General features: G+C 52.3%; 1 protein-coding gene across 2 annotated transcripts; it reads left to right on the forward strand.

Annotated features, from left to right (window-relative positions):
* The first annotated feature begins 12 nt into the window (after positions 1-12).
* CLCN6 (chloride voltage-gated channel 6) lies at positions 13-26,229 on the forward strand. Of its 2 annotated transcripts, none has more exons than XM_044996463.1 (23): positions 13-216; positions 2,734-2,793; positions 4,096-4,161; positions 4,552-4,617; positions 6,378-6,444; positions 7,338-7,444; positions 7,686-7,812; positions 8,454-8,521; positions 9,656-9,714; positions 10,167-10,299; positions 11,154-11,267; positions 11,591-11,757; positions 12,912-13,038; positions 13,450-13,579; positions 13,924-14,077; positions 14,175-14,334; positions 14,507-14,613; positions 16,055-16,241; positions 16,876-17,033; positions 17,961-18,117; positions 18,708-18,815; positions 19,376-19,501; positions 21,948-26,229. In XM_044996463.1, the coding sequence occupies exons 1-23, from the start codon at positions 139-141 to the stop codon at positions 22,026-22,028; spliced, it is 2,607 nt and encodes an 868-aa protein (XP_044852398.1). In that variant the 5' UTR covers positions 13-138; the 3' UTR covers positions 22,029-26,229. The 2 variants fall into 2 exon arrangements, with proteins under 2 accessions (XP_044852398.1, XP_044852400.1); XM_044996465.1 differs by lacking the exon at positions 13-216 and adding an exon at positions 1,541-1,559.
* The last annotated feature ends 329 nt before the right edge of the window (positions 26,230-26,558 follow it).

Raw genomic sequence — 26,558 nt, forward strand, 5'->3', positions numbered from 1 at the left:
TCCCCGCCCCCGCTCACGCCATCCTGCGCCGGGCGGCCCGCGGGTCCCCTCGCACGTGGGGGGAGAACAGGCGGGGCTGGGGAGACGTCACGTGATTGCCCTGGGGTCACGTGAGGGGTGGGCGGCTGGCGGGGGAAGATGGCGGGGTGCGGGGCCCCCTGGTGCTGCTGCTGCCGCTGCTGCGGGGAGAGGGAGAGCCGCACCCCGGAGGAGCTGGTAGGAGGCGGGCGGGGGCGCAGGGAGAGGGGCTGGGAGCGGGTGGGGCGGGGGCTGGGGCGCAGAGGGAGAGGGGCTGGGAGCGGGTGGGGCTGGGGCGCAGGGAGAGGGGCTGGGTGGGGGTGGGGCTGGCGCTGGGGCGCGCAGGGAGAGGGGTGGGTGGGGCTGGGGCGCGCAGGGAGAGGGGCTGGGAGCGGGTGGGGCGCGCAGGGAGAGGGGCTGGGTGGGGCTGGGGCGCAGGGAGAGGGGCTGGGTGGGGCTGGGGCGCAGGGAGAGGGGCTGGGTGGGGCTGGGGCGCAGGGAGAGGGGCTGGGTGGGGGTGGGGCTGGCGCTGGGGCGCGCAGGGAGAGGGGCTGGGAGCGGGTGGAGCTGGGGCGCAGGGAGAGGCGCTGGGAGCGGGTGGGGCTGGCGCTGAGGGAGAGGGCTGGGTGGGGCGCAGGGAGAGGGGCTGGGAGCGGGGCCGCTGCAGGGCTAGGGTGCAGGAGGGCGTCTGGAGCAGAGCGCAGCGGCTCCTTTTCCTTTATGCAAATAGCCCCAGACACTTTTATGAGCCTTTCTGTCTCCTTGGCAGCCAGGGCAGGCGGAGTCCTCCCGCTCCGCCCACTGCACCTCCTAACCCCCCCCCCCTTCTCAGCATCTCAGCCCCCTCCCCCCCCCCCAGGGGAGTCATTTGCATTCACCGTGGCTTTTGTCTGCTCTTCGCTTTTCCCTGCTTCTCCCACCCCCTCCCTGGCTCAGGCCGTCTGTAATGTCTCTTTTTTGTCTCACATACAACCCAGGGTTGGGGCTGCCTGTTCTGTTAACTCAGCTCTACTCTCTTCCTCCCTTTCTGCAGCGCTCTTGCCTCTTCATCGCTCTTTGCTGCAGTAGAGCAAGTGGGTGGGAAGAGGCACTGGAGTTTGAAAAACGAGGATTCCGGTGGTACCTTAAAGACTAATGAATTAATTTGGGCATAAGCTTTCGTGCGTAAAAAACCTCACTTCTTCAGCTGCATGGACTGAAAATTACCTGGAGTTTGAAATGAGACAAAAGAGTCGGAGTTAAATGGATAAGGAAGAAGGATCCAGTCTCTGTCCTAGTTTTCTCTTGCTAACCCTACCTGTGTGCCATGCAAAATCATCCCCTCTCTAAACACACACCTGTGGCGCTATCCTATCTGCCTTCACCTTTCTTTGTTTGACTTTGTTCCCGGCTTGTCACCTCCTCTCTTCATACTGTATATCCCTTTCCTATATTCTTTCTGCCCCACTTATACTGCGGGTATCAAAATCTGAAATAACACAGGCAGGTGAGAGCAGAAATTCATCACAGCTACAGTGGAATAAGTTTCTAAGGAGAGTAGGGTGAGTTCTGCTTTTAAGATTTGGCAGCAGCATTTAAGGAATTGAACATGAGATGAGGGGTATGTGTCTATACAGTAGGTGGGAGGTGTAATTCCCATCTGGGGTGGGCATACAGCTGCTAGCTCTGCTTGAGCAAACACCTAAAAATAGTAGTGTGGCTGCGGCGATGGGGGCCAGCCACCCAAGTATGTACCCTGGGGTTGGTAGGGATTGTACTCAGGCAGGTAGTTTGAGCAGCCACTGCTATTTTTAGATGCTAGCTTGAGCTGTGCTAGTGCATGTATGTCTACCTGAGTTGGGAATTACACCTCCTAGCTGCTGTGTAGACATGCCCTGAGAGTAAGGAACTCCTGAGTGATAGTGTTGGCTGTGCCGATGTCTTTCTGGGCAATTCATATAACTCCTGTGTGTGTTTCCCCATCTCTAAAAAAAGAAATACACCTCCGCCCTGATAGAATGTGACCCGATATAACACGAATTCCGATAGAACGCGGTAAAGCAGTGCTCCAGGGGAGGGCGGGGCTGTGCACTCTGGCAGATCAAAGCAAGTTCTATATAACGCAGTTTCACCTATAACGCGGTAAGAGTTTTTGGCTCCTAAGGACAGCGTTATAGCGGGGTAGAGGTGTAATACTTTCCTGCCTTGAGGTGTTTTGTGGGTTAGTTAATGTTTGTAAAGTGCTTTGATAAGGTGAAGCATTATAAGTGTGGATCATTAGTATGATGCTGGGTTTGAATATATCAGTCAAACTCCAGATTCTGCTTTCATTGGTCTGTCTACAAGCTGGCATATCCTTCCTATTGTGTTCTTGGATTGAGAGTTGGCTACCCTTGCAGAGCAGCATGGGGAGGCCAATTTTCATCAGTACTAGCTTTAGGGAGTGCAAGAATGTGAATTACGCTTCATGTGCTGCTTGGAGTGCCCTGCTAGCTCTGCCTCACGCAGCTGGCTCTAGTGTTCTCTCCAGCAATAGGACCTGGGGAAGTGGCATCTCTGCTGGTTCCCCCCCCCCCCCAGTATTTTGGAGCACTGCCCTGCACTGGGCCCCCTACAACCTGGGGACCTGGATTAACCAGTGCAATGATAACAAACACCTGTCAGTGCGCAGTATCTGGTGCCTGTACATTAGCTCTGCTGACAATTCCCCTCCTATCTCTGGGGTTTGTTTCATAGACTATCCTTGGGGAAACACAAGAAGAAGATGACGAGATTCTTCCACGCAAGGACTATGAGGTGAGAAACTAAATAGTTGCAGCTTGTGAAATGTGTGCGGGGAAAGAGGTGGGGGAGACTGGGTCTCATTCTTCTTGTAGTGGCACAAGCACCATCACAGCTGGCACTCCTTGGCATCTTTGGTATCGGCAGAGATGCCAAGGACTGGGTGGGTTATGGAGAATTGCCTCTCACTACTACACGTTGTTTTGCTAGGCCAGGGTTCAGGTGTGATGGTTTGAGGTCAGGGTCCCAGGGCCACCACGCTGTCCCCCTTTCACCAACGTTGTATTCACTTGAGCCTGTAGTTCAGTTTCCTGTTGTTTAGTTCGTAGTAGCTGTAGGGTGCATATACTGAAAGTTGGCTACAGCTGCCTTGTTGAAATGTCTGGGAGCATCCTGGCCGGGAGCTGCCCCTTCCACTCATCAGGTTCTGATTCCTAGGGGAGGCTTTCTTAGTGGGGGGGAAGGGTGCTGCCATGGTAGCTGTTGCTGTCACTGGGTTGACACCAGGGCATCCTATCACCATTTGGCTGGTAAAGGTGAAGATGCTGCAAAGAGACTCTGAGACTCGCTGTGCTTTGCAAGTGAAGGACTCCACCCGTGATACTGCTCTATGTTGTTTTGCATCTCCTATAGTATACAGTTAAGACCCTGTGCATTGTATCCTGCACGTCATAGGCCTGTCATCTGTTCTGGAATCTCTCCAGTTGCCTGGAGAGGGATTTCTCGGCTGGTGACCTTTGTCTCAAGTAGTTCATATTTCTGGGGGAGTTGAAGAGTGGGAGAGACGATGGGCCTGTAGAACCCTTCATGTAATACATAGCTTTTAGGGGGAGAAGGGTTAGGCATATCATTTTGATGCAGTCCATGTGAAATTGGCTACTCTGTCAAGCTAAAAATCCGGTTTAAATCATGTGTGGTAAAACTACTTCAGATTAAAACCGGATTGAAAATTTCAGTTGCTTTCCATCTCCTATGCTTTCTTGGTTAGTTTTATATTTCACACAGTTTGGGCAAGAAACTAGATTGGTTTGTTTCCTTTCCTGGTTCGCATGTGCTAATAATGCTGTAGGGTTGGGGTTTCCAGCCCCACAGGGGTAATGTTTCAATCTTCCAAAACCTCTGTTTTCATTGAAATGGCTCCCAAACACTTCTATTCTTAGTGGGGTCTGCCAAGCCTACATATAGGGCCTGAACTTCTGCAGTGACCCCTAACATGCTTCCCCATCCCCTGCTGTGAGCCTCATAGTTCTAGATAAGCCTCAGCATGATCAGTTTCAGCCGATTATCTCCCATTAACCCCGTGGTGTTCTTTGCTAGAGCTTGGATTATGACCGATGTATCAATGACCCCTACTTGGAAGTACTGGAAAGCATGGACAACAAGGTAGGAGCCTATTCTCTCTCTCCCGTTTTGTTGGTTTAAGAGAGGCAAACCCATAGAAATATCCTCCTCTGCGGTCAGGTTTGGCTGACCCCTATTCACATGGGAGAAGTATTGTTTACCCTTGTGCTCTGCTCAGCTTCTCTATCAAAAGGGCAGAAACAGGCACGGAGCTCCCACAGCACCCAGGACCTTCCCTGAGCCTCAGGTTTAACGTGGTATATTTATCGTTCAGACTCCCTCTCCCCAGTCCTCTGATGCTTCTCAGGATACTTGTCTGTGCCTGCTGTTTTATCTCTCCGGTTCTGTCCCAGCTGGTGACTGTAATATCACATTTCTCTGGTCCCCGTTTGTGTGCTCTTTGACTTGCTTATATTGCCTTGCCCTAAACAGAAAGGCCGGAGGTATGAAGCGGTGAAGTGGGTGATGGTTTTCGCCATTGGAGTCTGCACTGGACTGGTAAGGAGCCTATTGGGTGGGAAGCAGGGAAGTTATTAGAAGGAAAGAGGCACTAGGAGAGTGCCTTGGGCTTCATTAAGAAGATTGCTTTGTGTGTGGCTGGTGCTGGGCCTTTCTGAGCATCACAAGGGAATGCAGCCGAATTATTTTCTTTCTAAAGGGCACGTTTTTTCCCTGTAAGTCATCTCGGTGCGTTTTCCTTACAAGAGTTACCTTGCAGCTCCCCGAAGGCTAATATTCTGCTTGCAGTGAAACCTGCCTTAAGAAACCGCTTAATGGAATGATCAGATAGTACGTCTGAGGACATAATTCTGTCCTAAGTGCTAGCTTCACTGTGTACAGTAACTCCGCGCTTAACGTTGTAGTTCTCTTCCTGAAAAATGCAACATTAAGCGAAACTGTGTTAAGCGAATCCAATTTCCCCATAAGAATTAATGTAAATAGGGGAGTTAGGTTCCAGGGAAATTTTTTTCACCAGACAAAAAACTCTATCTATACACACACACACAATAAGTTTTAAACATTTTAATATTGTACACAGCATAGATGATTGTGAAGTAAGAGGGTGGGGTATTTCCCAGGGAATGCCTTGCTGCTAAATGATGAACTAGCACTTGGCTGAGCCCTCAAGGGTAACACGTTGTTTATGTGGCCTCACACGCTACAAGGCAGCAGGAATGGAGGGATGGGGAGACACACCCTGGGTGTGGGGGAGAGAGAGATGCGCATTGCCCCTTTAGGGATGCTGACACTGCATTCTAAGTACATTGCCTTTAAAAAGATCAGGAAGTTGAGACAGCAGCTGTGGCCAGCTCTCTCTGTCCTGAGGCCTGTTGTGTCTCCCCCCTGCTCTATATGGAGAAGAGATAAGTGGGGGGCAGGAGTAGGGGGACACCCTGACATTAGCCCCCCTCTTCTCCCCCTCCCCTGCACAGCAAGCAGGAGGCTCCAGGGAGCAGCTCCAAGGCAGAGGACAGCAGCAGCACATGGCAGTGGTGGGGGGCAGCTGAACTGCTGGCCATTGGTAGCCTGCTGGGCAGCTGCTGCACAGGGAACTTAGGGGAGCGGGGAGCTGATAGGGGAGCTGCCGGTCCACCCTGGTTCCAAGCCCCCACCAACTAGCTGCAATGGGCTGCTCTTCCTGCAAGCAGTGCACAAATCAGGCAGCTACCAAGCGACATTATAAGGGAGCATTGCGCAGCTTTAAACCAGCATGTTCCCTAATTGATCAGCAACGTAACAACGTTAACTGGGACGACTTTTAAGTGAGGAGTTACTGTATGTGTTAGGGACTTCTGGGCTGCCTGTGAAGTTGGGGATGGTCTGTGCATGTCTCAGGTTTAATACAGACTGTCAAGACCTGGACTCTGTTGACAGAGCTACTCCCATGGGACTGATGGATTCAGCTGCAGCTTGCTCCTACTGCTAATATGCTCACATGGGAGTGTCTCTTTCCTAGCTCTTGTCAATTTGCCCAGGCAGTCGTCTGGAGAGATCGTTGCCTCAGCTTGGCTATAAGGTGGGGGTGGATGCATTTGAGAAGAGCATAGCAGGGAGCGAGTCTGAGCATCCAGCATTACTTTGCCTTGACTCTCCGTCCCCACTCGTGGGATTTAACAGCCTGTACCGGAGCTGTCATGCATAATTGCTGCACTACCAGTGTTCTGTCAGACTGCAGCTGTCCCAGTGGGGTGATCTGTTGGCATGTGCAAGTAATTGATCTGTGATGCCAGGTCTCTCCTCTTCTCTCTCTTTCACAGGTGGGTCTATTTGTCGATTTCTTTGTGCGACTCTTTTCCCAACTCAAATTCCATGTGGTACAAACCTGTATCCTTTATGTGGTGCCTGCCTTATCGTTGGACTCAGGTGGCCTCTTTCCCTTTAAAACCATGGCCTTGTCTTGAAAGGGTTGGTTCCACTAGAGAACTCTCCTGGGTGGAGGGGTTTATTAACCACTAACCTTTCTACTGTGGGTTCTGCTTCAGTAGTTGGGAAAGTCCCCCTGGCAGAGGTGACAGAGCGTGAGTAGCACAGTATCCTGTGTACGGGTGCTCTCTAGCCCAGTCTTCCTACCACTGAAGCCATTGGCAAAACTCCGTTAACCAGGATCTGGGTTTTGACTCATTGGACCAAGAGCTGGATTCTGGAAGAGGAACTGGCCCTGTCTTGTAAAAAATCCCCGCCGTGGAGCGTCTCTGCAGCAGCGTCTCTGCAGCAGCACCTTCAGAACGATTTGATACTAAATCATCAGCATTGTCTGTTAGACCTACCCTGTGGCTTTCTAGCCCCCATGCTTCCCTGGCTCCTTCTCAGAGGAGCTGCCTTATGCTTCATGCACAGAAGGTGCCATCAGCATTTCTCCTTGTCCTTCTCTGTTGCTGGGCCCTGTGAATTGTCCAATTGGACAGCACATGAAAGGGGAAGGCATGAGGTGTTTGCAGTGAAGATGGAAGCCAAGCCCACTTTGTGGTTGCTGGGTGTAGTACCCAAGGAGTGGGCTGCCACCCCCTGGGAAACATCGATCCAGGAAAGAACATCATGGGCCTGTCAGATGCTCTTCCTGGCTTGTGGTTTGGGCATCTTCGGTTTAGTTCAGCTTGGTCAGAGGGGCTGCGATGGGAGCCTGTACTGGGAGATTCAGCCTTGGGTCCTGTGAATGGGCCCTGCAGAGTGTGCTGGCTGGGGTTTGCGTTCCTCTTGCCTTGACTCCCTCTCTGCAGCGGTGGAGGAGTGCAGCGAGAAGGGCTGCCTTGCCGTGTCCCTGCTGGAGCTGCTGGGGTTTAACCTGACCTTCATCTTCCTCGCCAGCCTTCTCGTCCTGATCGAGGTGAGACTGCTTTGAATACACCCTTTCCTCTCCTCTCTGTCCCTGCTATCAAACAGATAATGCACGCAGAGTCTGTTGCCCTCCTGCAGCACCTTCCCACCCAAGGTTTCAGAGCATTGTACACAGACCTAGTGAATTCAGCCTCTCGGTGTGCTCTTTCGCATAGTCCCTTTCTGCATTCATTGGTGGGGGCTCATCAGGCTGCTGACACACTGGGGTGTTTAATGTGTCCTCCCCGCAGCCCGTGGCAGCCGGCTCTGGGATTCCGGAGATTAAATGTTACCTGAACGGAGTGAAGGTGCCGGGGATAGTCCGTCTCCGGACGCTGGTGTGCAAAGCTCTGGGAGTGCTCTTCAGCGTAGCCGGAGGTAAGAGGGAGCAGCAGATGCATCATGGACTAAGTGTGTGGTGGTGGGGAACCGTGTCTGTCTGAAAATCTCCAGGTGAGCGGGAGGCTGCCCCATTATAGCCAGTGACGGGAAGGAGAACAGAGACCCTGGTTGGTAAATGCTGTCTGAGTGCTGGGAGCACGCAGCCTAGAGCTACCTGAACAAGCAGCAGGAAGCATGTCACCCACTCTGCCTTGGGAGAGTGCAGACACCTGGGATAACAGCCCTCTTTGATGGGTGTATTTAGTGCAGTCCCAGTGCCAAGCCTCAGGTGCATGGCTGAAGTCCTCACTGTGCAGAAGCATGTGTCGGCACAAACACGCATGTGCCCCACTGGGACATGCCTGCCTGATGCTGCCTGGAATATTGGCATCCTGGAGTCATGCTGCCCCTGAATTTCCCGGAGGAGCAGGCAGTGCTCCTACTTTGGGGTCTGCTCTCAGCCTCTGTGCGGGGCAGAGGGTTGGAAACTCGTTCTACACAGGCACAGGGGTGGCTGGTTTCTGTGCCCCATGGCAAAGAAGTGATGCCCCCCCCCCCGTACTGCCGAACAGGACGGAGCGTGCTGGGGTTAGCTGCAAATGTCTGACTTCTCAACGAGAACGCTTTCTGTTTTCCAGGTCTCTTTGTAGGGAAGGAGGGCCCCATGATACACAGTGGCGCTATTGTGGGGGCTGGCTTGCCTCAGGTTAGTGCCGGAAATGCTGAGACTCTCTGCGACTTGAGCTCTGCCTGGGATGGGTTAGGCACTAAGGACATTGGGGAGGGGGATAGCTCAGTGGTTTGAGCATTGACTTGCTAAACCCAGGGTTGTGAGTTCAATCCTGGAGGGGGCCATTTAGGGAGCTGGGGCAAAAATCTGTCTGGGGATTGGTCCCGCTTTAAGCAGCGGGTTGGACTAGATGGCCTCCCGAGGTCCCTTCCAACCCTGAGATTCTATGATTTTGCTCTGAAGTTTATCCCATCTCAGCCCCTTGGTTAAGATGAGGTGTAGTGTCTATTAGATGTGTTCTCTTTTTTAGAAGCTAAAGTAACGACGGAGGGATGACATGGCTGCGTTGGCCTCGTTCTGCTCCCTCTCCACTGTGCGTTTCTAGGTCACAAATTTGGGCCATCTTAAATCTGTGTGGGTGCCGTAACCTCCCTCGACCACCTGGTGAGGGCTGTTACAGGCTCAGGAGAAACCCAGCACTGAGCAGGGATAAAGATCCCCTTTCGGAGGGGTCCTCTTAGGCATCAGTAAGGCTAACAGCGGCACACAGTGTAGCTGTTTGCACTGTGCCAGAACAGCTGACAAATGGAAGAGCCTTTCTCCTGAGCGCAGACGCTGCCTCCTGGCTCAGCCTCCCAGCCTCTGGCCTGCAAGTGTGGGCTGCAGGAGTGTCTGGAGAGCCTCTCTGCTCATGCTGAGAGACTAATTGACACTAATCCCCAATGGGATGTAGTGCCTCTTTAGGCCAAGATGTTGCAGGAAGGGAAGGGAGCATTGGGCGTTCCTCTCCCTCATGCTGAGAGGAGAGAGAACCCTGGAGGCTGGTGAGCAGAAGCAGGTAGTGGGTACTTTGCAGAAACCCTCCCAGCTCCAGCATGCACTGAGCTCTATAAATAGGATCTGTTAGTAGAGCAACCGACACCTTATCGGAAAGTACATTTCCTTGTCTGCTTTCCCTCCGCCATGGCGTAGAGTTGGAGTAACGGTATGTAGGCAGAAGAGCTCGGTGTTTCCCAAGTGTTGCCTGCTCCCAGAGGAGTGTTGGGAGAGGGAAGGGCTGCCTTGGTTCATCACTGTGTCAGTTTTGACTCTGTCCTTCTGTTTTTTCAGTTCCAGAGCATCTCCTTTAGGAAGATCCAGTTTAACTTTCCCTATTTCCGAAGTGACAGGTACTGTACCCAAGGGTGAGGGGTGTGGGTGCTGGATTGGGTGGGTCAGTCAGCCGGAGCCTGTCAGCCCAACGGAGAGAAGGTCATAATTGTATATCCAGGTGAGACTCCTTCTTGGGGCACCTGGTCTCCCCTGCAATCCTCTTGGTGGGCGGCCCCCTCCGAAAGGTGTTGGGGACACAAGATTTGCCATAATGTATCAGACCCCAGGTCCCTTCAATCCCATATCGTATGTCTGGCTATGGCCAGTATTTACGACGTTAGGGAGAGATGATAAACCCGAGGGCAGCTAGCTAACTGCATCATGCTGCCCACTGGGCACAGCTGGCTGCAGGAGTAAGACTCCTTCCTGCCCCCATCAAGCAATTAGCTTAGTCCCAGGCTTGACTCCCCTTTGCCGAGTTCCTTCCAGATTCTGCCTTGAAACTCTCATTGTTTCCCTCTTTGCCTAGGGACAAAAGGGACTTTGTATCTGCAGGGGCCGCCGCCGGGGTTGCTGCAGCTTTTGGGGCCCCAATCGGGGGCACCCTGTTCAGCTTGGAAGAAGGTTCCTCCTTCTGGAACCAGGGGCTCACGTGGAAAGTGGTGAGAACTTTGGCTTTTCCCTGACTCGAGCTGGGAGCCAGCGAGCTCGGCTGTGAAGAACCCGAGATCCTTGAATCTCTCAAGCTGAGCTCTCCCGGCACAATGTGAACGGCTTGCAGTGCCGGTGCCAGATTATAGCCGGGGGTCAGCGGCGCTTCCCAGGAACGCGCTCGGGAAGGAATTGTTCCACGTTGTTGGGGCAGCTCTGAGAAATGGCTTTGCTCCTGTGTCCCTTCCTGGCAGTGGGAGCACAGTGGGCAGAGGTTAGATCCCTGTGTCCCCATGGGCTGTGAGCAGCGGACTTTGCTTTGCCTTAGGGTTGGAGAAATTCTCTGACTCCGATTGCTGCATTGGGCTGGAGTTGGCAGAGCTCTCAGAACACATCAAACTGCACCAGAACAGCAATCTTTGGTGACGTGACTTGGCCCAAACACTTTGCGCATCTGGGAAGCAGCGGCAGACTCCCCTCTCCAGAGTGGATTAAAGGAGCGGAGGGCTTCCCCGAGACTCTAATCCAATCCAGAGCCAATGTAGGCCTCAATTCATAAATTACACACACCAGCAAGCTGTGTACGTAATCGATTCTAGATGCTGCAGCTCAGTGCCCATGACTACAATGAGGGGCTTGTTGCAGGAATTACTGGGCTAAATTCTATAGAGCAATGTTATTGCAAGAGGTCAGAGTAGGGGATGACAGTGGTCTCTTGTGGCCTTATTCTCTGAACACAGTGAAAGGATAAAATTTTGGAAGTGCCAATAGGTTGCAAGCTCCCTTCCCCAGACACGATCTGTGTGGAGAGACTGGCCTTGTCGCCAATGACCCTGATGTTTTCCTTCCTGCCTCTCTCCTCCAGCTCTTTTGTTCCATGGCTGCCACCTTCACCCTGAACTTCTTCCGCTCCGGGATTCAGTTTGGAAGTTGGGGATCTTTCCAGCTACCTGGGCTGCTAAACTTCGGGGAGTTCAAGGTGCGTTGTGCTTGCTTTACTGCCTCTCCAGCCACCCCCGGTTGTAGCTTCTGGCTTGCTTTGTGAAACGAATCAACGCTGTTAGTTGAAATCCGGCAGAGGGGCGCTCCGGCTGGAACGTCCTAGCTGCTCCCTGGAGAAAGGGGAAAGCTTCTGCTCTGCTTTGACAAAGGGAATGAATCCTGGTCTGTGGTCGGTGCTGTTAAATGTTTCCTGCCTGAGGTAGAAGTGGCTGAGGTGTTGGGTGCCTGCTTCAGTACGTCTCCATCTGCTCATTCCTGCATTTCTCCCCCTCTCTTCCCTCCCCTGTCCTCCCTCCCCAGTGTTCTGACTCTGATAAAAAATGCCACCTCTGGACGGCCATGGACTTGGGGTTCTTCATTATGATGGGGATTGTAGGAGGCCTTCTTGGAGCCACCTTCAACTGCCTGAATAAGAGGCTGGCGAAATACCGCATGCGGAACGTACATCCAAAGCCGAAGCTGGTCAGGTATCGGTGCTCCTTTCCACCTGCCTTGGTGTAATCTCTGTGGGTGTCTGTCTGTCCTCACTGTCTGTGTCCACAGTGCCTCAAAGAGTAAGAGCCACAGAGGCTAAAACCCTGAAAAATGGGGACTTGGTGAAAGGATGCAAATCCCTCCCAGTGAAATAACAAAACCTGGCAAACCGTATAGCAGCTGCACAGAGAACACTAAGCTAACCTCAGCTACTGCAGTCCCACTACATCCCTGTAATGACCCTTGTGGTGCAAAGGAGCCAGGATACCTTTATGAGGAGTCTGAAGGGGATTCTTTGAGGTTGCTGTACACAGACTCACTCTATGGATCTCTTCAGTTCCTAGACTAACAATACAGCTTGTGCTGCCTGTGTGTCACCACTGGGGGTCTCCCTAGGTCTTGTCTCCGACTAAGTATTCATGGTAGGAACAGCTGAGTATAGGACGGTGTCTTTTTTACTTAATCGGTTTATTTGATCAGCACATCTGAAGTCAAGCTGTGTCCAGTCCATTGATGCAGGAAATGGGTGTGTAATTCAAGCTCTGGTTACAGGAAATTAGCATTTAGCTAACAAGGAAGAGACACATTTTGAATGATCCAGGAGAGCCCATGGCAGGCAGGTAAAAGCTTGTCTGCCAGACATTGCTATGGATGCTAGCTTCACCATGTGCTGTACAGGCCAAGAGCCCTACCCTAGGGGGCGTGTGGATGAGGAGGCGCCGTGGCTGAAATTGGAGGAAAGGCTGTAGCGAGATCGCTCCGATCCTAGTGTGGGCCTCTTGGATTAATGTGATGGCAGAGGGGGTCCGTACCGGGCAAGCCCAGTGTGGAGTTAAATGACACTGCATCCAAATACTCTCACCAGCCAAAGAGCTTTCAAAGCCTGTCATCCCATGTCAGAGGAGGGGCCTCCTGATTGGATGGATCCCTCTGCCCAGCCTGCGAGGCCGGTCAGAATGAACATGGTCACTAGACAGTCTGTCTCGCAGAACCTAAAATGACCTGCTGTCTGCTTAGTGGAGCCACAAATTGCTGGTTACTGTAGCTTTTTCAGAGCAGTGTTGGATGCAGGGCTGTGTGCAGAGACCAAGGGCGTGATTACTCTGAGCATGGTTGTCCCTGCATGGTTTCTGCTTTGTGCTTGCAGAGTCTTGGAGAGCCTGCTGGTGTGTCTAACAACCACCGTTGTGGTGTTTGTAGCTTCCATGATTCTAGGAGAATGCCGGCAGATGTCTTCCACCAATCCTAGTGGCAACAGCACTCTGAGCCTTCAGGTAACACTTGTCCTACAGAGGGTCACGTTCCCGCACAGTCCTCACCGCCCCAGGAAACACGCATCTGTAAAGTGTGTCCATGTAACGCAACCTCACCTACATTAATATACACCCTTCATAGACACACCCACAGAGCTTCACTAACAGACTCCATCACCTGCCAGTAGGCCTGCATGCACTCATGAAAGCCAGATGTGTGTGAGAATATTGCCCCCCCGGGGCAAAGTGGTGGCAGTTGTGTATCTGGGCTCATTTCAAGTCCAGTATCCTCTGTCTGGATGTGATTTTCCCCCCAAAGGCCATGCTGAAAGGTGTGTGTGTGTGTGTGTGTTTACTCTGGTCCTGGTGGCAGCTCCCAGTGGGGCGTGACTGGATTATATATTAACATAATGTCTGATTGCTGTTGGTTAGGGCTCTTCATCGGAGGACGTGAATTCAAGCATCAAGACTTTCTTCTGCCCCAATGAAACCTACAATGACATGGCAACGCTCTTCTTCAACCCCCAGGAGTCAGCCATCCTGCAGCTCTTCCACCAGGATGGTGAGTGTCCAGGTTCCCCGCTGGCATCATAAGAGTCTTGTCTAAGCCTTACCTGTGCTTCCATGGGGATCAGAGAACTAAAAGCCTCTTCAGATTCCTGCGGTTTTCAGGGCCTGCTGAGAAACAGGGCTAGGGCTCCAGCTGCAGTGAATAGGGCCTGTGGTCCTAGCTTCCCCCTTGCTCTGTGTTGTCATCCTCACTAGTGCTCACTGGGACTCTGAGACTAAGGAGTTGCTTTGAGGTGGAGAGGAGAGTCTGCTCTGATCCCAAGGGAGGACGTTGTGAGATCCCAGCTTGACCCAGGAGGCCTGTGCCCCTGAGTCATAACTCTTCTTGTGTTGCAGGTACTTTCAGCCCAATCACGCTCTCCCTGTTCTTCCTTCTCTATTTCTTACTCTCCTGCTGGACGTATGGGAGCTCTGTGCCCAGTGGTCTCTTTGTACCATCGCTGCTTTGTGGGGCTGCCTTCGGACGCCTGGTCGCCAACCTCCTCAAAAGGTGCCTTGTGTGCGTGTGCTGTAGAATGCTACTGAAGCTGTCTAGACTCTTGACCGGCTTGGTCCTGATGCCAGGGCTGTGTGTGCTTCCTCCATAGCTACATTGGGCTGGACCACATCTACTCAGGGACCTTTGCACTGATTGGTGCTGCGGCGTTCCTGGGAGGCGTGGTCCGCATGACGATTAGCCTCACCGTAATCCTGATAGAATCCACCAATGAGATCACCTACGGGCTTCCGATCATGATCACCCTGATGGTGAGCACCATGTCTATGTCCCTCTCTTGATTCCTGGCCAGACTTTGGCTTTTCTCTGCTTGGCTGAGGGAGGCTCCCATGCATGTCCATCCTGTCCACCTCCTCTCAGGTTTGAAGACCAGGAGTCCTGCGCTTGGAAAGCGGTTGAACTGCTACTTTTCTGTCTTTCTAGGTAGCCAAATGGACAGGAGACTTCTTTAACAAGGGCATCTATGACATCCACGTGACCCTGCGAGGGGTGCCACTGCTGGAGTGGGAGACAGAGGTGGAAATGGACAAGTAAGGACATTGCTCTTGACTGTACCTCTGTTTTGAGAACTGACTGTGGTTCTCTGGCCTGGTGGTAAATGCTCTTTGGGGTGGGACACCCCTTCTTCTCTCCCTATGGGACTTCATGGAAGCATTGGCGAAATAGCTTGATATTGTGCATAAAGCCTGCAATGGGGTGGGAAGCCTGGGGCTTTCCTTGAGAAAGGTGGATGGCGGAGTGATCAGGGTAAGGGCACTCCTGAGTGTTCTCCCTTTCTCTGCCACTGTGGACTGGGAAAGTCACCTAACATCTCTGGACCTCCTTTTTCCCATCTTTAAAGTGGGCTAATATCTCACCGGGGTGGGTGGGTTGGTTGATTGAAATGCATCGGTAATTAATAAGACTAGGACTAGATTAATAAGGCTGGGACATTTCGGCTTGGAAAAGAGACGACTAAGGGGAAGGATATGATTGAGGTCTATAAAATCATGACTGGTGTGGAGAAAGTAAATAAGGAAGTATTATTTACTCCTTCTCATAACACAAGAACTAGGAGTCACCCAATGAAATTAATAGGCGGCAGGTTTAAAACAAACACAAGCAAGTATTTTTTCACACAATGCACGGTCAGTCTGTGGAACTCTTTGCCAGAGGATGTTGTGAAGGCCAAGACTATAACAGGGTTAAAAAGAACTAGATAAGTTCATGGAGGATAGGTCCATCCATAGCTGTTAGCCAGGATGGGCAGGGATGCTGTCCCTAGCCTCTGTTTGCCAGAAGCTGGGAATGGGCGGCAGGGGATGGATCACTTGATGATTACCTGTTCTGTTCATTCCCTCTGGGGCACCTGGTATTGGCCACTGTCGGAAGACAGGAAACTGGGCTAGATGGATCTTTGGTCTGCCCCAGTATGGCCGCTGTTATGTCCAGCTAAAGAACCTATTGCTCTTTTAGTGAATGGAGGTAGCAGGGCAGTCTCTGCCTGATACTGTTATAAAATCACTGACCCCTGGGTGCTTCCCCATGTACTCGGACACTTTGCTTCGCGTAGAACCGCAGTGCCTAGAGGTTGTGACAGAACACAACAACGAAGGGCTTGGTGAAAATGTTGAGGCAGAACACAGTTGTTGTTTCGTGTGAAGTGTCTTTGTTGGCTTTGTTTCCCTTTCCTGGTGGTGAAGGAGAAGGAACCCTTGCGTTGTCCATCTAAGTTAGTTGGTAAACTCTTTTGGGACAGGAGCCTTTGTCGTCTTGTTTAATGCTTCGTGCACTCCTGTGATTCTATGTAGATAATGCTGCTGCCTCGGTAACCTTACAGCTGTTCTCTGCAAACAGGGTTTGTAGGAAGGGCAAAGGCAGCACGAACGTGAAATGGGCTCCGTGGGGTTCTCTCTGATGCTGGTTCTGCACCATGCGTGTTTGCAACTAGTGTGTTGGCGCCTACAGCTGTGCATTTCTGCATTGCCTCAGGCTGAGAGCCAGCGATATCATGGAGCCCAACCTGACGTACGTGTATCCTCACACGCGGATCCAGTCGCTGGTCAGTATCCTGCGCACAACAGTCCATCACGCCTTCCCTGTGGTGACGGAGAACCGGGGGAACGAGAAGGAGTTCATGAAGGGGAACCAGCTGATCAGCAACAACATTAGATTCAAGGTGAGGAGGGAGGTGGCCGCCCAGTGCCCTCAGGGGCTTTTCTCTGATCATGGAGGGAGGCAGCTTCCTGGGTCATCCTGGCTGTCGATGGTGCACGAGTTATGCTTGCCTCAGTGTGCAGCTTGTCCTCGACTTTGTTCCGCAGCTGAATGTGTTTTGGTGTCGGGAAGAGTTTCCCAGATTTCTAAATATGTGGCAGGAGGGATGGAGTGAAGCTGTCGTGCTCCGTGAGGAATTCTCTCCCAAGGGTAGTGGTGGAAACTCGTTCCTTCGGGACACTTACCACTGGGCAGGGTGGGGTGAGCGGGTGTGAAATGCTTGTGAATGTGCTGTAAGGCGCGCGCCTGAGCTAGCAAGAAGCCGGACTAGCTGGATAGCAGCAGGCCTCTTCCAGCTCTAGATTCCCTCGTTTTTAAGAGAGTGAATCCTGCAGTCCTGGCAATACCTGCAAATACAATTCCCGGGAGAGCTCCGGAGCCGGTAGCCCTTCACTGGCGACTTAGTTCAGGTCAGAGGCTTAGATCAGAACGGGCTAATTCTTGCCCTCGGATGTTCTGCACTTTACCTGATTCCTGACCCCCTGTTTGGCACGAGACCCGTGTCCCTTGTCTGAAGGTTCTGCTCCCCCTCACAGAAATCCAGCATCCTCACCAGAGCTGGAGAGCAGCGCAAGCGGAGCCAGTCCATGAAATCTTACCCCTCGAGCGAGCTGCGCAACATGTGTGATGAGCACGTAGCGCCAGAGGAGCCGCCCGAGAAGGAGGATCTGCTGCAGCAGATGCTAGAGAGACGGTGAGACCCCGGGGGTGGCGATGGCTGGAAACACGGTGGGGTTTACCTGTGGTGCTTGTGTGGTCCCCATTACCATAGTAACTGAGCACCTCGCATCTTTACTGTAGTTCTCCTCGCAGTGCACTGTGGAGCCAGGCTGGACCATTGGCCCCATTGTACAGATGGGGAGCTGAGGGAGACTAAGTGACTTTGCCAAGGCAAGGACTTGTCACTGCAGCAGAGCAGGGACTTGAACCATCTCTCCCCAGTTGTAGGGCTGGGGCCTTATCCACTGAACCGTTCTTCCTCTCTCTTTACTGTAGTCCAGCCCGGTCGTCTCCATTCCGCCTCTAGACTTCCCTTCTGGGTCCTGCTGGGCCTGGCGTACTTGGGAGTCTCCTAACACCTGCCCCTCTTTCGTAAGGGGACGTGGGGATTGTGAAACCAGCTAGCTGTATCTGCAGCACGGGTGGTGGCAGGGCAAAGTTGCCCTCGTGTGCCTCGCCCTGCGTGGGTGATCCCTGCTGAGCTAGCAGCCAGTGTCCTCCTGCACTGCTCTGTTTCACAATGCAGACAGCAGCCTGCTGGGAGCTGGGCTGAGACCCCAGCTGAGTTCCACACACGTGTGGGGTTTAATGGTCAGAGCAGGGGCTCCGTCCGGGTTGGGAAGGCTGGTTTCCGGTCTGCTTCTGCCGCTGAGTTGCTGTGTTGGGGCAAGTCACTTAACCCTCTGTGCCTCCGTTTCCGGATCTGTACGAGAGAGGGGCAAGTGTTTTTCCCCATTGTGAAGTGCTTGGAAATGCTTGCATGCAAGGCACTCCGTGTAGCCCAAGCACGTCACGGCTTTCAGACAGTAACCTATTCTGGTGGTTCTGTTCCTCTGCCATTGTTACTGCTTGGAAGTACTTACAGTACCCATTGTAACAAGTGGTGTGAAATCTGTCACAGGTACGCTCCCTACCCCAACCTGTACCCAGACCAGTCCCCCAGCGAAGAGTGGACCATGGAAGAACGCTTCCGACCTCTGACCTTCCATGGCTTGATCTTGCGCTCACAGCTGGTTACCCTGCTCGTCCGAGGAGTCTGTTACTCTGAGAGTCAGTCGGTGGGTCTTGCAGATTCTGGGGCAGATGAGGATCCTCTGTGGGAAGGGAGGTATTGGGAAGACAGCATCCCCAGGAGCTGCTATGCAGTATTTTAAACTCCATCGTCCCCTTAGAAGCTGCAACGGGTAGAACAGTGAATCCTCCCTTTTGTCTGCGAAGGGAGAACGACGCCTGTTATGTAACTGTGCGAGCGCAGGGAGAAGGCGCAGCTACCAAACAATAGCAGCTTCTTTATGAAAATGCCCCGTGTACTGCGTGGAGGTGACATCCCCTCGTGGGAGTGGAGAAGGGGAGGGGTCTGACTGCCCGTAGTGCACCCATCAGCACGGTGTCATTGTCCCCTGTGTCTCTGCCTCTCAGTGGCTTGCTGGACAGATGCATCTCCAGTGTGTAGCAAGCAAAATGATCTAGCGTGTTTGAATCCCTCTCCAGACACGTGTGTAACTCCCTGAGCTTGTTGGGGGACCTGGAGGGTTGCTGAGAGCTCCAGTCTCGGCTGCGCTCTCCCATGGCTTCCGCCGCTTTAGGAATACCCTTTCGGAAGGGTGATGCCTCTCCTCAGCGAGGCGTTTTCATTGTCGAATTTCAGAGCACCAGCCAGCCTCGACTGTCGTATGCCGAGATGGCTGAGGATTACCCCCGCTACCCTGACATTCATGATGTGGACCTCACGCTGCTGACCCCACGCATGATAGTGGTAAGAGATGCTGATGGGAACCTGCTGCCCTGTCGTGGTGCCCTTTCTCCCTGATGCACGTTCTCAGGAATGCTCCAAAGACCTCTAAAAATGCTTCCCCGGCCTGGGGTTATGGAGACACGTCATACCTAATCTTACTCCCAAATTCCAATTTTGGTCTCCCCGGGTTGCTGCTTTAGGGTGAGCCCAGGTTCAAATCCACTTGGGGTGACAGTGACCAAAAATCCTGCACCTCTGACGTCTCGGTCTGAAATACTTTTCTGACCACTTCCTAGCTGGCTGGATTTAACAAATCAATTGAATGTTAGTGGGAGAACAGTTCCTGTTCTCGATAGACTTGACTCTTGGTTTAAGTGAATATGGATCTCACTTGTACCTGTTCAAAATCTCCCTGCCGTTGGATTGGACCAGCAGGCTCCGGCAAGAGGCCCAAGACTCAACCCTGGGTTGCCTATAGGGCTAAAGCTCCCTCTCATCCCCTCCCTTCCAGGCGAATGGAAATTCACTTTGAAACTACCTGGTAGAAATGACCTCAGTGTTTTCTTCTTGACTCTCCCCAGGACGTCACCCCTTACATGAACCCGTCTCCCTTCACGGTCTCCCCTAACACACATGCCTCGCAAGTCTTCAACCTCTTTAGGACAATGGGGCTCAGGCACTTACCAGTGGTGAATGCGGTGGGAGAGGTGAGTCCATACTGCGGCCGTGTCCGGGCTGAGGGGGGCGTTATGGGGCCTGCCCCATGCTACATTTCAGTCCCAGACTGATGTTGAAGAAACTCGTTCTGACCAGCGAGCAGAATGTGACTTTCAGGGGTTGGAGAAACCTCTCTCCACTATATGGTGCTAGGTTTTACCCGACTGTGTCTCAAGTGACACCTGCTCACTTGAAAAATCGTTAACTGAGGCTGGTAATAAAGTTGAAACCTGGAGGTGTCCCGAGTCTGGATCCAGCCCAGGTTGGCCGTGACTGGAAGCTGATGCTGTCTGAGGCCTGTTCAGGGGTCTTGGTCCACTTCCCAGGGGGCAAGGGTCCACTTGACAAAAACCACCACAGGTGGCACTAATTGCCCTTTGTTTTGGCAGCGTCTGCAGCCAAAGAAGGCTGAAAAGCCCCTGGGAGCGACCTCTCCAGGTTGGGGCACCTCCTTCTATTAGACAGGAATTTACGTTGTATTTGTAAGAGCTGAGACAGTGAACTATAGACCCAATCCAGTTATCCAGACTTGTGGCATTTGCAGTGCCCAGAAGTGCCCATCAGGTGTCCTCAGCTTCCCATGAACATAGTAAAAAGTCAGCATCCCACACTGGTGCTGGAGCTGGATAAGAAGATCTGCAAAGCATACCAGGGCTACCGCAGGACATGTGCGGGAGGGGGTCTTGCTCGTGTATTGGGTGAGCTGTTGCACTGGTGGGTCTCTCGACAGAGTTTGTGACATGAAGCCAAGTTGCCCCAGAGATTGTACATGCCATCCTCTTATCTAACACCTAGAATTAGCTCCGGGGTATTTCAGGGACATAACTGATGAGGTACGCAAGGATGAGGCTGCAGAACCTTTCTCCGAGTGTCAGGATTTCTGATGTTTGCCCCACTGAACCTGCTAGTGGAAAGCAAACATTGCAAGCAAGAGCTATTGAGGGATCATGCATTTTCTACTATGGCCCTCCAGAGTATACGGAACGATCACTGATCTTTAAATGCATCTCCATTCTGCTGAACACCTTCTGGTGTTTCTGCCACTGACCGCACTTCACAAGGTTTAAATCTTCCCCCAGCTGCTTGTGAGGCAGAGCAGCGCTGTAGGTGAGGGCAGTGCTGGCTTCTCTCTGAGACCAGGAAGCCCCCAGCACTTTTCCTTGTTTAGCCTTCGTCCTCTGGCTCTCCTGGGTTGCCTAGAATTTATTGCTGCTACCGTCAGTCTCCCACGTGACGTCCCTCAGTGGGGTTCATGGGCGTCTCTCTCTAGGACGCCCACACGAGGGTTGTGCTGGCCAGAGGAGCCAGCGGATGGACTCTGAGGCTAAAAAGGCAATTGGCTAAAATGTCTTTATACAGAAGTGCCTAATGCTGCTGGCTCATGAGGAGAGTCCAACGCCTCTCTGGGCCTGAGTCAGCCCTTGTATTGGCTCTTACAGTAAAAGTTAAGCTGGGTAGAAGTGGGGAGAGATCCTGGCTTTAGCTGCCTTTGCAGCTGTAGTCTGAAGTATTTCCTGGCTGGGCATGGAGCTGTTCCTGGGGGTGAGGAAGGAGGGTGTTGAGGACGCGGTCATGTACCGCTGGGCTGTGACCAGACAGGCAGCTTCAGAAGAGTGTGTGTCCAAAACCAAGCTAACATATGGCACTGAGGAGTTTCTTTCCTAAATGATACTCTGAGATGTGACTAGCGCCATCTAGAAATGGCTGAAAATAGATCAGGCAGTTTATGCATGATATTAAAGTGGGAGTGACTAGAAACCTGGCTATGTGGGCCCTACGGAAGGTGAACTGGAAGAAACTGATCTAGAGACGTTTCACTCTTCTCCGCAGAGACTGGAGAGCTTGATAAATTTATGGAGGGGATGGTATGATGGGATAGCCTAATTTTGGCAATTAATTTGGCAATTGATCTTTGATTATCAGCAGGTAAGTATGCCCAGTGGTCTGTGATGGGATGTTAGATGGGTTGGGACCTGAGTTACTACAGAGAATTCTTTCCTGGGTGCTGGCTGGTGAGTCTTGCCCACATGCTCAGGGTTTAACTGATCGCCATATTTGGGGTCGGGAAGGAATTTTCCTCCAGGGCAGATTGGCAGAGGCCCTGGAGGTTTTTTGCCTTCCTCTGCAGCATGGGGCACGGGTCACTTTCTGGAGGATTCTCTGCAGCTTGAGGTCTTCAAACTGCAATTTGGGGACTTCGATAACTCAGACAAAGGCTAGGGGTTTGTTATAGAAGTGGATGGGTGGGATTCTGTGGCCTGCATTGTGCAGGAGGTCAGACTAGATGATCATAATGGTCCCTTCTGACCTTAAAGTCTATGAGTCTATGAGAATTGCCAGAGGCTTCTCACCTGCCTCCTCTCCTCCACCAAGCCCATGTCTCCTCACGTGAGTCGGTGAGACTGACTTGTATGGTTTCCTCTCTCCCCTCACCAGATTGTTGGAATAATAACTCGACACAACCTCACTCATGAATTTCTGCAGGCAAGACTGAGACAGCACTACCAGACCATCTGACCCTGCTGTCGGTATGGCTCCCTCCTTCCTCCAGGCCTGCACACGCCCTCGCTTTCCGCTTGGATGCCCCATGTCCAAGGACACGACGGTTGGCTTCTCACGCAGTCTGGGGACCAGAGAACATCTCGCTGGCAGAGAGTAGAGGAGCTATCTGAGTCCTGAGCTGCTGGCCGGCCCCAGAGAGGTGCTTCGTTTGACTGCTCTTGGCCAGAATGCTCCTCTCCTGCCGTCTCCGTTCATCAGAAGTTGCCCTGACACTGCTCTTCCTCTAGAAATGCCTGCAGTTTGGAGGGTAACAATCTACACCATGTCCCATGTGGAGTAGTGCAGCGAATTTCCCCCTCCCCTCTCTTGCTGATTTCTTCTCCCTCCCCAGTTCTGCTGCAGTAGTTGCCTTACTCGCACGAGAAGGGGTCATTGTCGAAGCTGAGATCACCCACTGCAATTTGCTAATATCCTCAAACACTAAATTGCTGGTTATTCTCAGTGGCTTTAAAACTACACCTCCTTAGAGGGGTGGGGAATTTTCTGCCATCAGGAACTCTTAATTTTTCACTCTGGCTTCGTGTTTTTCAGTTCAGTTCTTAAAGCTCCTAATTTCTTAATGTCCTTCAGGTGCTGGAATCCCTGCTATGGGTTTGTCTGACAGCACCTGTCTGCTGAGAGCATCTGGGCAAGTCAGGAATCCAAAACAACTTGGTTCTAATTCCTGTTCTGGATTAGAAACCCTTAATGCACCCGCCACACAACCGGGAAGAGAGAAATCCCGTTAACCGCATTAGCTGTTGCCAATGATTCCCCTTAGAAGAGAAGCCTTTTCTAAGGCACTCTTGTCCCTTCCCTGTAACGCTATGTTGCCCCTCTTTGGAGCATTATGTAGTGCCCTGCTGCAGAGATCCAGTGCTGAGAGCCTGGTTTCCCTCGGGGGTTCTGGATTCCAGGGGCATCTTTACAGTCAGGGTGGTGGAGCTGGAGGAAATCTCTTTTCTCAGCCCGGCAAGCCCCGAGCTCAGTATGGGGCAGAGCATGAGCGTTACTCCTCCAGCTCAGATTCAGCAGCAGTGTTGGCTTATCTCGGTTTCCCGGCAAGAGAAGGTGTGATTCATGCTGCGGCCAGCCAGAAGGGGCTCTGGGAGGTTGACTGCCAGCCAGCCAGCGCTCTGCAGAGCGCTTAGTGGATGGGCTGCCGGCAGCTCTGCGAGCACTTGGGATGTTTGTTGCAATTGCAGAATCACCTGCAGGGTAAGGTCAGCACTTAGGAGCCAGTCGCAGCCAGTCTGGTGCTCTGGCAGGTACCATCCTGGCAGCACCTGTGTCGTTCCAGCAGGCTCCTGCCCTTGTGGGTTTTGCATTCCGATAACGGGGGGAAGCCAGCCTCATGCCTTCAGGGGCTACAGAACTGATTGGCTTGATAAAGCACAGAGCATTCTTGCTGCCTCTGAGACTGGCCCAGCTAACCTGGCGAAATGCATTCCCCAGAGCCCTCTTACCAGCCCTTTGGTTAACCTGTTCCACGCCATACCGGGCTTTAGCTAGCTGCAGAAGGAGCTACTGTTTCAGGAGTAAAACTGAGCCATCTTGAGAACTCTGCCTTCCAAGCGTAGAGGGGTTGCAAAACCTGTTTTCACGTGTCAGTTGCAGAGTCCCTGATCTGCCACGGGAAGCTGCGTGTTCCCATGCTGGGCAGCGCTCATGGGGGCCGTGGCAGAGGTTGCTGTGCTCTAACTTCTCTACGGTAAGAGGTGGTGTGCAGAGAGCAGAAGTGCCCTTGGTTCAGCAAGTCTCTTTTAGGGATGGGTGAAGCTTTCGCCTGCAGCCCAGGTTGTGGGTGGCTGAGTAGGTACAGGGAGATCCAGTCTCGGGGGGTATCTACACCATACAAAGAGCCAAGTCATAGGAGCTGGTTGCAGTTTGTGTTGTAGATAGGAGATCACTGTCGTATCTGCATTGCAGCCTGGACGAAAGAAGTTCCCTTGACTCCATTCTGACATGTACAGTGGAGGATGGGCCACCGGCGTGCAGGGCAGGGTTCAGCTACATGTTGGTTTATTCACTTTGGAGATTTTCTTTAGTCACTTCCAATGAAATCTAGCAAACCCTCCCCTGGGTCTTGTCTTTTCCTTTCTATCGCCCCTCTTACGAGACTGGCAGCAGACTCCCTGTTCCTCCCTGAGTCTGGAGCAGAGGCCTTGGCCCTCCTTACATATCCTGCTGAGTGGAGAGAGAGGAGCCTTGCTACACGTAGTGCAAAACTTCCCTTCAGCAAGTGACTTTCACCCTCCTGGGCCTATCTGGTTATAGCAGGTACCATCCGAGTTCTGCATTCCAGCTCGGGTGGCGTCCTGCGTGACCAGGGTGCATGGAACACGCCCCCACCCCTGGCAGCTGCTCAGTCTCCTCCACCATTCCAAATAGCCTGTGTGCTCAGGAGAACCTTCCAGCGTAGCCTAAAGGGTGCGTGTTGAACCTTCAGCTTCCCAGAGTGAAGCCAAGGCATCTTCCCAGGGCCGGCACCTATCTTGTACCCCTTCCACGTGGGCTCCGTAGCTGTGATGGGAGTGGCACCCTGGTACTTCTCCAGGCCCAGCTGAAAGATGGCTCAGTCCCAGCTGCCCATGCTGTTCTTCAGGGAGATCTTTGGTTAACCGAGTCTAAATGACTGTCAAGTAGGTTGACTTTGGCTTGTGCTTTTGACTTAGGGGGTGTCTTGCTCTGCATAAGTTGACTAAGGGTCTTCAGCCATATCTAGAGCGGGCTTGTCAGTAACTCACCTTTCCTGTGCTTTGGGGCAGGGAGGAGTACTGGTTTCCATGGCTTGAGAGACTGAACTGGTCCAAGAAACTCCAGGACGTATCCCCTCCCCCATTCTCCCCCAAGGTGAACTGGAAGTTTGAAATACGTGTGTGTTGCGCTAGGTTCTGGCACCTGGATAGTCCCAACGTGCAGCAAAGCAATCCCACTTCCTTAGGGTTACCTTAGCGTGCGGGCATTTAAGGCACAAACCACAAGATGCGGCAGCCATGTAGGCCCTCTGTCTCTTCATAAACCCAGTGAGAGATCCAGTCCCTCTCCCTCTACTCAGTTGCTATGTGAGAATTCACTTACCTTCCCGCCCCCCCCCCCACTAAAATAGGGCTCGTTAGCTCTGTGTCAGTGTTTGTTCAGTACATGAGTCGTGGCAGTATATTTTGCCACACCATGTCTTGGCCTCCCTAATGAGTCATGGAGCTAGGAACCCCAGGCAAGCCGAGCTGAAACATCTTGCTCAGGTATGTCTGGACACCAGCCGTGCCTTCCTTTACGAAGGCTGCTGGACTCCACCCCATGCTCAGCCGCACCTGCTCTGCCTAAGCATCCATCTTACTAAAAACCTATCGCTCGAGGAAACCGGTTCCTTTCACTGCTGCAGCCAGGGGAACGTAACTGGCCACTGTGGCACGCTGCTAGCCACTTTAAAGAAATTCACAACTGGACTCGCCAGGCGTGCTCAACAATATTGCATATGGCCCATAGCAGGGAAAGTTCCTCTTTCAGAAATGAAGGGGTGTGTGGATGCTCTTCTCTGAGTGGGGGGTCTGAGATGCAGCCCAGCCAGCGGCTCTCGCATGTGCTACTTATGAAGGGCGCAAAGGATCCCGGATCCTCTCCTCAGTTGAGACTGCTCAGACTTAGCTGACCACTGAACGCCCTTCTCACAAACCTTAACTGCTTCTGGTCTGGCAGCTGACAAAGAAACTCTACAGGTGCCTGTAATTCTTATCAGAGTAACACCAAGGGGGAGAGTCCATGTAGTGGATCAGTATTGATGGCAGAAGCTCGGGATAGTGGAGGGTGCTGTCTCCTGCTTCCTGTGCAGTGTTAACGCGGGCTAGCAAGGCTTAACTTCTCTGTACTATGAGCCATGCCAGGGGCAGACACTTATCGTTTGTTTTGCACTGTTTTGTTACGAGATGATGTAAGCGGATTCCACGGTGTATATAAACTGTATTTTTGTTAAATTTGTATGAATATATTTTTTATTTGAACTTTGGCACTTGGGATGTCGTCCTGTAACCATAACGTGTCTGAGAGTAAAATGTCGTCATGTGTCCTTCTGCACCTGCTGGGCTCTGTGATCTTCTTCCTCCCTGTTGTATGGTTTGTTTAAACTTTATTTATTGATTTTTTTTTTATCCTAATAATAAAAATGGTCCAACAGCCATAGATCCAAGACCCTATATTTTCAAGGTAGGAAGCCATGAATGCTGTCTGCTATAAGCTTTTTGGCTATTGGAAGGCCCACTTCAACTAGGCATCATCCTACTGTTTCAAATAAATGGTCAGTCTAGGTCCATCTCCTCTGACAGTGGCCAGTTCCAGCTGCTTATGAGAAAGGAGGACACCTGCCCCTAGGCAACCTTTTCCTCTTCCCTAGAGATCAGAATTTGGTTTGGGTAATTCTGGAGGTTCTAACTCCCCATCCCACTGTCTGATCCTTTCTTGGAATCCTTGCGAAGTTCATGCCCAATAGATTAATTTCAGCAGGACGAT

This window comes from Mauremys mutica, chromosome 21 (assembly GCF_020497125.1).
Source record: "Mauremys mutica isolate MM-2020 ecotype Southern chromosome 21, ASM2049712v1, whole genome shotgun sequence".
In the NCBI taxonomy this organism is placed as follows: domain Eukaryota; kingdom Metazoa; phylum Chordata; order Testudines; family Geoemydidae; genus Mauremys; species Mauremys mutica.